We start from the raw sequence: 14,812 nt of genomic DNA on the forward strand, positions 1-14,812 counted from the left end.
TTCAGATTCTCCTCTGTTGACAAGTGGGACTGATATTCAACATGGACTTCTCTAAATGAATGCAGGGCAAAAATTACCAGACAGTTATGCGTTTGCAATCGCTGTCAACTTTCAAACTCTAAAGGAAACAAGATGTAATTAAAAACTATCTGTAGGTTTATTTTCTAGGAAGATTCTTCTTTTAATTATATTTCTGATAGCTATAAAAGGCACAATTTGATCATGAGAGTAAATCTTAAAAGCACAGCAGCCCCTTTATCTAGCGCTTAAAAAAAGTCTCCATGGAAAATAGTATTTCATTAATTGCCATGACATAGGAATTATAGAATTAGGGGGTCTAACTTTTCTTTTATCATTCATTTCTTTGTCAGTGGCATTACCTTTCCAAAATTAAGTTTGGTGCATAACAACAAATTAATTACCAACTGTGAAAAAGGAAGATTAGTTAGAGTACTAGTGACTTTTTTGGAGAAAGGAATCTCTTTAATAAGGGGGTTTAAATTGCAGCTTTTCAACTGAGCAAGAGAATTTATTTTTATTAATATATTCATTCCTCCAGAAAGAAAAGCAGATGAATAGTCTTCTCTGTTAATTCATTTAAATATTTTAGCAGTGAATTAAAATACCATGTAACCAAAGCAGTAACTTTTCATTTATGTTGTATGTATATCAGAGTATTTCCATTCATATAGTCCATGAGGAAGATACAAAGCTCACCGAGTGAAGCTCAAATCTTGCCCGTTGAGGTGCTGTGATGCTCGCACACACATGCCGATTACACACTTGAGCGCATCTCTTTTTCCCCCACCAAGACAGTGGTCTGTCTTCTGTGCCCCTGCCTTGTGCATGGAACAAGGTGGTGTTTGGGGAGGAAGGAACTTTTCTGTACCTTGCTGCAGTTTGTTTGGGACTTTTTACTCTGCCTTCAGTGGGCTTCAGATTATGTACTCCCGTAGTTTTCAGCCAACTTCTAGTCAAGTCTAATTACATCTTTAGCTCACCTTATTTGCAGTTTTGACTGCTCATTGAAGGAGGCCGTTGTTTCAGGAGGAGAAGAAAAAGGCGTTATAAGGTACGTGCCTGTGTTTAGTAAATAGTACTCCCTCAGAGGCTTTGCATGTGAGTGAGGTAGAGCACTACTTGAGTGCAGTGTTCAGACACAGCCACAGGAGTTGTTTAGCTCTGGCTTTCTCTGGAAACTTGCAGTTAATGCAGGCTCAGTGGTACCATGGCTTGCTGTCAGCTTGTCCAGTGTTCACGCTGAGCTGAGCATGGGCTGAGTCAGGCTCTCTGCTGTTCAGTCTGGGGCTGTAGGCATCCATCAGCACCTTTCCAGGAAGCAGGAGTGTCACTTCCTTGAAACCTCCATGCTGCATCCCAAGGAGAGAGGGAGAGAGAGAGAAAAACCTTGGCTGGAAAGCCAGAGTCCTGGGGGGAGCAGGGATTGGGGGCAGTTTAGAAGGCAAAGGGCATTGCTAAATATACTACTTCTCCTGTGAAGGGCCACTATCAGATTCAGTTTCCAGGATGATCATTCCTCTGTGGATGAATTGGGACTACTGGGTGGAGGACGCTGCTCTTGCAAGCCTCTGCCTCACTGAGGCAATAGTTGGAAAGCATGAAATGAGCGCCTTTAATGACAGCAGGAAAGGACGGTCTCTGCACTTGAATGTTGCTCTGCCTTCCCTTCCCTCCTGAGTGAAAAGGTTTCTAGCTGAGTGCAGGAACATGTCCTAATGCTAACTTTTCGCATGTGGCCTCTAACTGTGTGCTTTTAGTTGTCTCAGTGCCTGACGTGAGACCCTGGGATCTGATTTGCAGAAGTGTTGAGTGCTCACAGCTGCAGCTGTGGTAATAGGGAGCTGTACTTTGAACATATTAAACACCATGTAATGCTGGGTGCTCAGAAACATCAGGTCCCAGGTATCTCAGATAGGGAGCAAAATTAATAGATGCTTTTGATCTTAAAGTCTCTGTGCCCAAGTTCCCAGTCTGCAATACAGGAGACAGTAATACTTTCTCAACTCAGAGATATGTGGAAGAAGAAAAAAAAAAATCCTTAATATTTTTCAAGCATTTAAGTATTGTGGAACTTAATGCTTCATTGGGAAGCTCATAAAAGAAAGAATGTGTCTTCAGAGCTCTGCTTGAATATTGCTCAGTGCATAAGGCACTTGGGGTACATGTTCAGCAATGCAAGGAAAGCAAGCAGGGATCACTAACCACTGCCTCTGCTCTCTGCTGAACAGAACAAAGTGTAGTGGAAAGATTAATACTTGATTGTTTCATTGAAAACAGCATCATAATGTATTTCTAAGATGAGACCATCTTGGTGTTCCTCAGGCAACCTTAATTCTAGCGTTTCAGAATATCTGAATGTTTCATTAAAACACCAAGTGTTGTATTAAGGCTCACTTTTGTGGACCATTTCCTGGTTGTTTTAAATTGAAAACTGAAAAAAAGGACATATTCTGTTGTATATCATCACATTTGTATGAGTCATCAGTGTAATATAATTACAAGCTTTGTAGAGTAATTCTGTGTGTATATACCTCTATAATTATTACACATTAAAAATATTAGATATAATGTGTGAGGGAGTAAACTGTTCTATACAATTTATATACTTAGGGAGACGGTAGTTACAGGGTTACCCTGCAGCCCATCGTTTGCAATGAGCATTCCCTTCATTTCTGGTTGTTAGCGTGTCGTGGGTTTGCCCCAGTCGGCAGCTAAGCACCATGCAGCCACTTGCTCGCTCCCCCCTAGTAGGATGGGGGAGAGAATCGGAAGAGTGAAAGTGAGAAAACGCATGGGTTGAGATAAAGGCAGTTTAATGGGTAAAGCAAAAGCTGTGCATGCAAGCAAAGCAAAACAAGGAATTCATTCACCACTTCCCATGGGCAGGCAGGTGTTCAGCCATCCCCAGGAAAGCAGGGCTCCATCACATATAATGATGACTTGCAAAGAAAAATGCCATCATTCTGAACATCTCCCCTTCCTCCTCCTTCCCCTAGCTTTATGTGCTGAGCATGACATCATATGGCATGGAATATTCCTCTGGCCGTGTCCCCTCCCAACTCCTTGTGCACCCCCAGCCCACTCACTGGTGGGATGGGGTGAGAAGCAGCAAAGGCCTTGGCTCCATGTAAGCACTGCTCAGCAATAACAAAATACATCTCTCTATCAACACTACTTTCAGCATAAATCCAAAACATAGCCCTGTCCTAGCTACTATGAAGAAAATAACTCTATCCCAGCCAAAGCCGGCACATAGTGGTATAAGTCTACTCACTGGCTGTAACTCCAGTGGAGTTGAGAGGTTGTCTGTGGGATGCTAACATGTTTACATAAGCACATGGGTACAGCACCAGCCGGGCATCATTGGTGTATCAGTAACTTTGTGTAACACTTAGTTTAGTATAACACACTTTGTGTGTCTGTTTCACTCCCCAGCCCGGTATAGGAGAGGTCAACCAGTGCAGATGTGTTGTAGCTGTACTTCATACCAGCAGAATCAACTTCTTGCTGCTGGAATTGTGCTGACGCAGACCTTTTGATGTTGAAAAGGTACATCATTAAGAAGAAGCTCTTCAAGCTTTCCAAAAAACCCCCACGTTTTACCAGTTCACTGTGTTGGGGACACATTGCTGTTGTCTAATAAGGTAATATTTTGGTTTTCATTTTAGCAAAGCATATACTTCCCTGGATGCCCATCATAGCTGGGAAAATGGCCTTGCATGTAAAATGGACATTTTGATATTAATATACTTTGCTAGGAAATGTCATTAGAGATAGCATAAAAGGGGGATTTAAAAATGTACATTGAAAGACTGCACATAAACTAAATTTTGAATGTAAAAAAATAGCAGTGATATCTAGCCAAGATATTAGTTCCTGAGGGGAAAGCAAGTTCTTGTAGGATTCTCTTCCTTTTCTATTGATATCATTTACTGCGGGGTTGTTGTAGTCTTGCCATTTTGCTAGAAAGAATTTTAGAGCATAATCTGCTTCACTTGTATATTTTATTGCCTCTGCATCTGTTTCCACCATTTACGTGCCTTGTCTGCTGCATGGCAAGAGTGGGCAAGAAGCCTCTGCAAAATGTACAGCTAAGGTGCTTCTTCCACAAATTATTTCAAGGACTTCAAGCAAAACCTCTCCTTGTATTTTTTCCTAAGCATTTCTTGTATAGTTTATATGGAACTTCACAACGTTACATTTCTTCCAACTGCAATAGTGTAGAAGCTGGTAATACTGTATTGTGTGAAACTCCTTCAACCACTTTTTGCCAAATTGTAATACAGTTTATGTCACTTTTTAAGTAATCGTTATTTTTCAGAAATAAGACGTGCTGTTGCCAGAACTTAGGGATTCCATACAATTTAGAAAGTTAGAGGAAAAAGAGTTGATTTGAACTTTAAGGAACAATTACTTCCTCTTCAATATATTTTGTCATCTGCTTCATATGGAGATGATGGGTTAATTTTAAAAATAGTCACTAACTTAAATGTTCTACTCATAAGCAATAAGAGCATGGGAGTCTGGCTGTGATCCGGTAGTATTACTGGATAAGGTGAGTTGAAATATATGAAATACATTACAAATTAAAAAGAAGCGGCTATAGGCACTTTGTTCACTGCAGGAAGGAGGAAATAAGGGCAGGAGAGTACTCAAAATGTAATTTCCATTGTATTTGTGTTGTATGAGTTCCTCAATCATGAAAGAGGTTACTAGAAATGATGAAACTAATTAAAAGAATTCTGAGAAAGAAATCCAAAAGAGAAGTTAATGTGTGGTGATTACTGAGATGAAAGATTTTTGTTCCTTTCCTTGTAATTATACATGAATGCTTATTTCATGATAAAAATTGAAGCTGAAATGGACACATAGGGTCAAATTAATCTAATCTGATCTACCTGTCTAAAATTTAAGTGTTTTGTCTGTACATGTCTTATGACAGAGCGAATAATGATTTGTGATTGTCTCTTCCCACTTACAGTAGAGCTGAAGGGACTGGCTTAGACCAGATAGCTAGAAATGTGTAGTGGTGAAGTAGCCAACGGTGTCCCCCAGAATTACGCTTCTGCTCAGCATCTTCTTGCAGATATATCTGCTTCCACTTGGAAGCCACCCCAAATCCAAAGAGAATACATTAATAGCCATCAAGTTGATAATGACCGGGCACAATTTCAAAAGATGAACTGAGTAGGAGGGAGAACTCTTTTGCTTTGAGTGAAACCCTTTAGTTAGTGCCCCAGAAGAGCGCTGGGCACGGCAGTGCCGTTCCACAGTGTCACTGAGCAGCCCGGGGTTAGGCACAGCTCGAGCGCTTTCCCAGGTGATGCGGTTCAAAGGGTTGTGGGCGCATAGACGTCAAGCAGTGCACCACAAGCTAAAGAAACTCATTTGTTAAGTTCAGGTTTTGCTCCATCTTGGTGTTCCTGGGGCTGCGGGTCTGAAAGGGGAAACAGAGGAGATTTTAGGCCTAGGCAGAAGAGCAGGTCATGGCTCGCTATGCCTTTTGCTGAGGCACAGAGCTGAGTTTCCTGGGGTGTCCATTAATGCTACAGCTGTATACTTTCCCTTTTATACATGCCTTGTGTACAAAATCTACCAGGAGACTAGTTGAGCATCCATAGGTATATTATAGGTGCAGATAAAGATATTTGCAGCTGGCCAGGTTGACAAACACCAACTGCAAAACACTGTACTCAGGAGCAATGTAGAGATAAATGCAAGAGGATCCTTTTGTGACATTGTCTGCAAACCCCACTTGGTAATGTCTGATCTCATATATTACTTACTTCCTGTAGTTATATATTTTAAACACATCCATGTCTTTGAATAGCATGAGACCTATTAACAGAAATGATTTTGCCCAGGAATATGTAATGGTCATATTTTTTCAGATGGGAAATCAGTAAGTAGGTGTGACTTGGGAAGCCAGTCACACTTTGAAGAGCCCTTTGTGAGCAAAAGTGAGAAACGCCCTTCAAACTGTTGTAGCACAGGACAGGTGGAGTAGTTCTCTAGTAAGAAGAAAGGAAAACTGGGGATAGTGTTTCCGAACAGATTTTTCCAGCCTGTGCTGTATGACAATACATTTAGGTACACCTGGACCTTTCATGTTGTGATTTTTTTGAAATAAATTAATTGTGTGTCCCTGGAACCTTGTCAGAACTGCTGTCAAACACTGTAGTGGACTTATATTGGAGTTCATTGTGTTGGAGTATATGTGCTGCACTTCAGTATGAAATCGTTTTGTAGCTTTACCATCAGAATGCTGAACTACTATTGACAGACTACTACTATTGACAGAATTGAAATTTAATGTTTTACATTTATTATGTGTCTTACCTAAATCATTCTAGGAGAGGAAGGACTATTATCCCAACCCCAGTTATAAGGCAAGTGATGCCTATGTGATTGTGAGGCTTTTCATGAGTTTCTTCCAAAGAATGAGTTTGCAGCAGAAGAGTGTAGTCGTTAAATCGTAAACTTTACCTGTTTATTATTTTTATATATTGTAGAGCCAAGGAAACCCAGTCATGAGCCCAAGGCTTCTTTATGGTAGGTGCTGTAGAAACACAAAATGCAGTGTCAGTCCCTGCGTGTAAAAGTTGTGTTTACTGTGCAGTGTCAGCCTTTCAGAGTAACCATGAGACTGTGCTGTTATCAGCTGGACACTGTTTTTAACATTTTAAAATATACAGGTGTTGCTGTTCTGATTTTTGAACAGGAATGTCAAACATGCTAAGAGCATCCTGTGCTGTGATACGTAAACTGCTGCCTCTGTATCTTTTGAGGATGTCCTAATCTCTTGGAGATTGTATCACATTGTAACGGTCTTTGTGTTCTTGTTCCTTGCTCTGCCTGTTGTTCTTGAAGAAAAGACCATTTTGTAGACACTAAACAGTCAACTTTGGTATTGGTGAAATTTTGCCAAGAAAGTTGCATCTGGGGGCAATGAATATATATGGAGTGAATTTGTCCAGCTCTGTACTTATACTCCTGAAAAAATGAGACTGGTAATTGAATTTTTGAACTGTACTGTAGACTTGGTCTTTCTGCCAAGTGGCAGCCCCTCATGTATTTCTTTATAGCTTTTATTTTTTCAAACCTACATGGCCCCAATGTCTAGGGAGATTTAGCAGTATTAAAAGACCCAAAACCTCAAAATCCAACTTTGTCTGAATGAACAAAACATTATGAAAGGAATTGGAATGTGCTTTTACATACACAGAACAGAGCGCGCAGTACTGGAGCCCTCAGCCAGAGCCAGGGGAAATAGACCCAAGGAGTCAATTCATTTTTTGCTCTGACATTCATTAGGACAGCAAATTGCACTGTGCTCCATGGAGAATGTCCAGCCTTGAGATATGCAGGGGTAAAGGAAAAAAACCTCATGAACTAAGCAAGCCATTTGTTCAGATATGTAGGCTGAAGCTGGTTTGCTTTTTCCTCTTGCTAATCTGGTTTTCCTCTCCTCTTCTGCTCTCGTCATCCATTTCTTCCTATCACAAATGTTTTTCTTCCAGCTATTTGGTCTGGTGAAATATTGGTAAAATGGTAGAATGTATGTTAATTACATATTAGAAGAAAGTTCAATCTGGTAGATGGCTTCCCTGGGTAGAAATTTTTTAAGTAGACTGTTCCTTTAGTATGTACCCAGCTATCTTGATTATGGAACAAAAATAAACATACATATTAAAAACTCAATCAAAGCCTTTAAAGTTCTTTTGCTTAGTTTTCAAGTGGAGCAAACAGAACAGATCAGTCTGACCCAGGAGACAAAGTTGCGGTCTCAAAGTGACTATTATTGTTAGAAAATTATTCCACATATGAGATTTAGAAAGATAAGTCTTTTTCCACAGAATAGGCATAATTGAATGTTTACTTCTTTTCTTGAGTTCTTGAGGAGTGGCTTACTTAGCATGCATAGTCTGAAAGCCAAGTCCTTATTTTAGGAGGTAATTTAAACTGAATTGCACACGGGAGCCCGAATGCATCAATTTAACAGAGTTAGAGAATAATATGACAGTTTTGATTTTTGCTTTTGCTGAAGAGAGCAGTTCAGAAGGAAAATTCAGTAAGCTTTTTGGCCTTAGTTGCTTAACATCCCACCCACCTGACCTTGCACTTTCAAAAGCTCTTCTATATTAGACTGACATCTTAATATTTTTTTTTTCCATGTAAAACCTTTGACTTCCAACATACATGAGTTTTATCTGAAGTAGGAAATAATTTTAAATGGCTTATTTTCAACACAGGTAAACATGCTGTGGTACTCATGTAGAATATGCATTCCTAGTCTCTAGCAATAAGTTAATATTTATTTTGGAGAAACTGTTTTTCAAAGCCTTGTTCATGAGCTGTCCATTAATCACATAGACCTCAAATGTGGGTGTGGGTCTTGGTTTCAGGAATTTCTGATGTTTTGTGTCGTCACATGTTCATTATGTCTATAACTTTCTACACAGTTTAAAGCACTAATTTGTTCTATAAAACATGATGTGTAGTCTGTGTATCCTTGAGAATCTGTTCACCCCTCTTCCGACCATTTTAGTTCCTGAATTTGCTCCATTAACAGCCATGGTTTGGACTGAAAGCAGGAGATCAAATTCAGGTTTTTGATTCTGGAACTCCTTTCAGCTACAAGCACTTTGGATATATTCCTTTTGGGGCATTTTGTGAAGAACGCCTTGTATGCAGGCTGTTGTGTGCTCCTGACTTTGCCTCAATCCAAGATCAAAATTTAATTTCTTTCACTTCTCAGTAACTGCTGAGTATAACAATTTGAAGACCCAATTTAGGCTCTATTGAAAGAAAGATTTCTTTATTGGCAGTTTTACAGGAGTAGCGAAAATTGTTAAATAAAAGCCAGCATAGATATAAAAATAAGTGTGACTGAAGTGTATAACAAAAAATTTTGTCAACCTGTTCCTATCACTAAGTTGCAAAATATGTCTTTAAAATCTTGTACAGTGCAAAATTTCTTGCCTCACGCTCCTTGAGAAGGTAAATGTTTCTGCCTGTGGGTATTTCTGAGGATTCAGTGGGGTCTAATCCATGAGCTTTGGCAGGTCATTATATATGCCTTGGTGAGGAATTACGAAGCTTCCCATCCTGGCTTATCAAATTTAGCTTTCATTTAACAATGTTTTTTGGAAAATGGCTTGATTGGTCCACGTTTAAGTGTAAACTGATGCATCTGGTCTCAAAGCTTAAGAGCAGGACAGATAGATATGACTTCTCGAGGAAGATAAGGGCTCCTGGGCTCCCCTGTAAGACACAGCTGTGATGATGCAACCTGGAGTCAGATTGGAGTGTTTCAGCCCCCAGTGTGGGAAGCCAGTCAAACCGTTTTCTCCTTTCCTTTTCCATCTTTGGCTACCTGACACACAAAGCTTCCAGCAATTTTCTCCTAGTGGGTAGTCAAGTTTTTCACGTGAGGCAGCAGGAGCCTGGCAGTGTGTACAAACCTTTGAGGGCCAGTGGAGGAAAGCTCGTATGTCAGGAAAGCTTTATCCATTGGACTGTGTTATTTCAAGCAGCGATGCTATGATTGCCCCACCAGGTCCCTGGAATCTGCCACTTTGGCTAGGTCTCATCATCAGAACTTCAACCTGGGTTTTGCCATGCTTAAAGCAATTCTGTGTTTGTTCTTTCTGTCACGTTTACTCACATTCACTTCTTTACGTAATACTTCCCAAAATTCAGTATATTTAAACATATGTATGTGCTGTGAAAAGCTTTGGGTTGCTCTCACTCAACAGAGTGGTTAGCTGAATGTTTAACTTTTAAGCCATCTGGTCATTTCCAGTCAGAAATAAGTTTAGGAGTGTGCTTTAGTCTTGTTGAGTTCCCCAAGGTAATTCTTCAGATGCTTTAAGTCAATCATATCTTTAAACGCTGCATTGACGTAGAGCTTTACAAATAGGAAGTTGGAAAAGAGATCAGAGACGAAATAAATGAAGATGTGGAGTGCAGTGGAGATTTGCCGGTGCTGATTTGAGGAGGAATTCTAATTATCTGCATTTTCCTTTCTCTTTTCTTTTTTATTTTTTTTCTCTGAGTAGAGCCAATTCTTCACTGATACAGCTTTGACTGCAGACACTTGAGAAGTTTGTGGTCTGAAGGCTAATAATTGTACAAGGTTCATCCAAAAGACCAGTTTTGCGACTATGTGTTTATTCATAGCTCCGATGACAATGCTCTGAGCTGCTGGGCAGATATCTGGATGAATAATTTGTCTGATACGTAGTGCAAAAAAGTCTGATGTGTCCCAATCCTTAAATAAAAAAAAAAGAAATTGCCAATATAAAATCAAAGCATAGGCATTCATTGCGGAATTAAAATGCATAGCAAATCAATTAGGGATAAATACTGTACATTATCCTCAAAGTGTGAGCAGAGTGTGACAACGAAAACCATTCTTATATCAAAATAATAAAAAAGCACAAATCTTAAATGTAAAGCTCTGCCTATCAGAATATACACCCATTCTGCTGATCTCTGGTCTTTTTTTTTTTTCCTGTCCATTCTACCAGTAATCATCAGTAATATGGGGAAGGAGGATCATCATCCCCTATCATGTATACTTAAATGAGCATCAGTGAATTAATTAACACTGATGCTTAACCTGGCATCTTTAGGTTTCAAGTTTAATGCTTCTGTTGAGATGAAGCAGTGGCTCTTCAGAACCCTCATGGATATTCCTCCAGGTGGTCTATTTTACCTCTGGAGGAGAGGGTGGATTGTGTTAATCAGAGTACAGAAATATCCATATGTATATGAAAATCTGGCACTTTTGAAATGAATAGGAGTTTTGCTGCTGAAGCAGGAGTTGATGATCTAAGAAAGACAAGCTGGAAGTTTGAGAAAGCAACACCATTGCAGTGAATTATCTTCCCTTCTTCATATAGCCATAAAAATATAATTACTTTTACGTACTGGAGTATGGAGAGAAATAGTACTTCCAGCTTGGAAAAGAAACAGTTTACAGTTTACACTTAAAGTCGAAGATCAAAATCTTTCCCAAACACAAATTTCAACACATTCTGTGTAGTCACTATCCTTTCTCTAAAAGTAACTCAATCAACAATAGCAAATGGTACAGTTCTTCACGTAAGGTAGCGTGGATTGTAGGTTTCCAAGGTCATGTTAGCTCAAAGCCTGTTGGTTTGTCTAAGCATACTAGTTTGAGCAGCTCTGCCATGAGGTACCTTTTGAGTTGACACCCAGCCCTCTTGGGACTTTTGCAACTCAGTTGATAAACTGCTTTCAAAGGTCAGAAAGGGCAAAATCTTGCCTGTGAGCACACGCGAAAGGACAAGGCAAAATATCCCTACCCCTCTGGGGAATACTGTTATAAAGTTGACCAAATTTCTGTGGCAGTGCAATATTGCTGAGATTGCAGGTGAGGCGTCGATGGGTTCTGCTGGGGACTTAGTATTCCAGGTAAATAGGCAGGTTCAAATTAATTAAAAGAATCAAAGTGATGACTGTGTCTCTTTTGCGGAGCTTGTTATGCCTGCCTTTATTTAAACAGAATTCTGGACTGTTTCATCTCAGCGTTGAACGTGACAGCATACTTCAGGATGTCATCAGTGCCCAAATAACAGGTTCTGTCTCCTTTCTGATAGCAGAGACAGGGGTCAGAGAGCAGACTTCTGCCTCCAGCCCTCCTGCATGATGGTGGGGAAGCTGCTGAACTCAAAGTTCCCAAAAAATTAGAGTTTAAATTAATACTGGGGGAGGCAGGTATGGCCTTGGTCTGGCTGGCTAGCTGTGAGACATACAGTGATATTTATATGAGTCAGGAGAACACTGCCAGTGCTGATGGTGAAAATTCAAGTCTGTCACATGTGCATGCGTCCTTTCAGCATAAGTGTGTTTATTTAGGCATTTAAGTTTTAAAAAGCTCTGAGCCTTTGCCAGAGCTGCTGGGCTCCCAGCTTATTTCAAAATCAGCAGGATGATGGCTAAACATGGAGTTGGTTCCTAGTGTTGAAAAAAATCCCTGTTTAACGACTCAGTGCACCTGCCTTGTAAATGAAGGAAGGTATGAATATTTACTTTCCTGCCAGAAATGTTGCATCATTAATACCTGTACAGCTCTTCTGTGTTAAATATTCTTGTCTTTTCATATTTAATACTGCATAACAGAGACGTGTGTGTAGGAACAGTAGCTTTTCCCAGGGGCAGCAGCCCAGGAGTTCCCTGGTTGGAGGTGCGATGCTAATGCGACAGTGCCTCACATCCCATTGCTCTGTTTCTTCCAGAGGCCTCAAAAGTGGCAATTTTGATCCTCTCAAATGTTGCTAACAATGTTAATGCTGCAGAGGTTTGGCCTGGTGTTTCAGCCCAAGTAAAATATTCTGAACAGGAAATTCATGTTTACGTGTCTTATAAAACACAACTGAGTCAGGTGCAACACGTTTAGTTCTAAGGATAGTAAAAGGAAGCAGCGTATAGCATTATGCAGCATTTCTCAAAGTCTAATTGAAACTTTAGACACCAATAGTCAAGGATGCAGCTTTATTTTATTGCCACTTTTGGTTCCTGGACTCAGTGATGTGCCCGGTCTTGCTGCTGTTTTGATGGAAGTAGGATCTGTCCTGTAGCCTTCAGATCTTTCATTTGGCAGTTACTTGTAGGCTTTTCTGTCTTGCCACTTCATCTTTTTTTTTCTTGGTAAATAGGTGAACATTTTATCAGCAATTTTTCATGTTGTGAACTTAAGCTCTTGAATTTTTATCTTGTTTGTTTGTTTATTGCAGCTGGTGCTCAGGATAAAATTGGCTGGGCATTTGGCTTGGGTTTGGAGAGGCTGGCCATGATCCTGTACGATATCCCTGACATCCGACTGTTCTGGAGTGAAGATGAACGCTTCTTGAAGCAGTTTATTGTGCCTCACATTTGGCAAAAAATAACATTCCAGGTAAAATTATATATGTATTTATGACAATTTTCTGTCAGTAAGAAGTGTGTGTAGCTCTAGAGAATATCACAGAATTAAAATTCTGTGACATTAGCAGATTAGGTTTTAAAGCAATAGCTTTACAGCTATCATGATTTTCTGATATACTGCAATAATATCCAGCATTTGATGACAGCATTTTTTTCAGCCAGGTAATGTTGTGAGTTGCTGCTGATACCCAGTGAATATCTCTGTTCTCAGTAATACTTAAGCATATATTTAACTTTTAAATTTATCCAGAAAAGGAATTGATTTAGGCCTGTGTCTGGTTTGGTTATGTTCTTGAATTGTGTCCATAATTCTGTTTCATTATAAAAATATGTTTGATGCTGAGCGTTCAAATGTTGTAATATATTCCCAATTTTTCCCATGGTTTTCACGCTACATTCATTGACGTCAATGTGAGCTGCAGTGTGAGTTGCACTGATGGATGAGAAGCTCAGCATGAGCCGGCAGTGTGCGCTTGCAGCCCAGAAAGCCAACCGTGTCCTGGGCTGCATCAAGAGAGGTGTGACCAGCAGGTCGAGGGAGGTGATCCTGCCCCTCTACTCCGCTCTTGTGAGACCCCACCTGGAGTACTGCGTCCAGCTCTGGGGTCCTCAGTACAAGGAAGACCTGTTGGAGTGAGTCCAGAGGAGGGCCATGAAGCTGATCAGAGGGCTGGAGCACCTCTCCTGTGAGGACAGGCTGAGAGAGTTGGGGTTGTTCAGCCTGGAGAAGAGAAGGCTCCGGGGAGATCTAATTGCAGCTTTCCAAGTACTAAAGCAGCAAAATGCTTTTTGCTGTTGCCTTTTGCCATTTTCCTTGCTTGTGAACAGCTTGATTATGGTTTTTAAAGATTGAAAATATAAAAGGGAAAATCATCAGTGATAATGCTCAGATGATATTTGAGCAGTCTCCAAATCAGTAGCAGCATCCAAATCAGTAGCAGCATCCATTTTTTAATTCGTGGCAATTCTGGCACATCTCTGGTAGAGTCAAAAAGTTAAAATGGTGTTTGCATGGGTTTGGGGGTGGGAGGGGGGTTAGCTGGTTTTGGGGGAGGTGTTTGGGGTTTTTTGGTGATACTGTCATCGGGGTATTTGGATTGTAGTTATCACTTACAGAAAGAAGACAAGTTGAAGGTGGGTCTCCCTGTAGGTTTCCCTGATCTCCTACGGAATGTGTGTTGTTCTTTTCAATAAGTAGCGCTCAAGTCTCTTTTTCAGCCCGTATCTTTCTGGTTGGCATTGCACCTGAGAAGCATGGATTGTGGCTTTGTTTGTAGATTGCAATCTGATCTCTGGTGGAACTAAGATCAGATTTCTTGCTTGCTTTAAAATTGTGGATCCCAGCCTCAAACTGGTATTAGCAGTAGATTGGGTTTTTTTGGGAAAGGCCCAGACTGTCAGAATAATATGGTGTGATGTTGAGGGTGAGCCAAAGAGAGGGCTGGTGACTGGCTTCTCTAAGTTGTGTATCATTTCATGTTCAGCTTCAGATACAGTCGGGTGTAGTAAACCAATCTGAAAATGACAGGCATAGCTTACTGTGGACAGGCTCAGAGGAAAGGGCACAGTTTCTAAGAAGTTAAAAGTGAAAGAAATTTTTTTTTCTTTTTCTAATTGGCGCTGTTTGGTAACCTTAGCTGAGCAGGAGTCAGTAGGAGCACATGGTTTTGCACTGTTTTGCTGGGTAACTGTCTGTGTCATCGATAAGACAGTGGTGACAAGGTCTTTGTAGGTCTTTAAGCCCTTCTTCTTGCTGAGCAGCATTGGTTTCAGCTGGCATTTGTTCAACTTGGAATAAGGAGAAAAGTTCTACAACCCACAACTGATGTTGTAGAGA

At 40.3% G+C, this 14,812-nt stretch overlaps 1 protein-coding gene across 7 annotated transcripts in view; it reads left to right on the forward strand.

Moving 5' to 3' along the window:
- Positions 1–14,812, forward strand: part of FARS2 (phenylalanyl-tRNA synthetase 2, mitochondrial) — a 251,593-nt gene that overhangs the window by 136,122 nt on the left and 100,659 nt on the right. For all 7 annotated transcript variants that reach the window (XM_054818758.1, XM_054818757.1, XM_054818764.1 and 4 more), the window contains one exon: positions 12,786–12,946. In XM_054818758.1, coding sequence (XP_054674733.1) covers positions 12,786–12,946 — 161 coding nt within the window. The remainder of the gene's footprint in view (positions 1–12,785; positions 12,947–14,812) is intronic.

The sequence above is a fragment of the Grus americana genome, chromosome 2 (assembly GCF_028858705.1).
Source record: "Grus americana isolate bGruAme1 chromosome 2, bGruAme1.mat, whole genome shotgun sequence".
Taxonomy (NCBI): Eukaryota; Metazoa; Chordata; class Aves; order Gruiformes; family Gruidae; genus Grus; species Grus americana.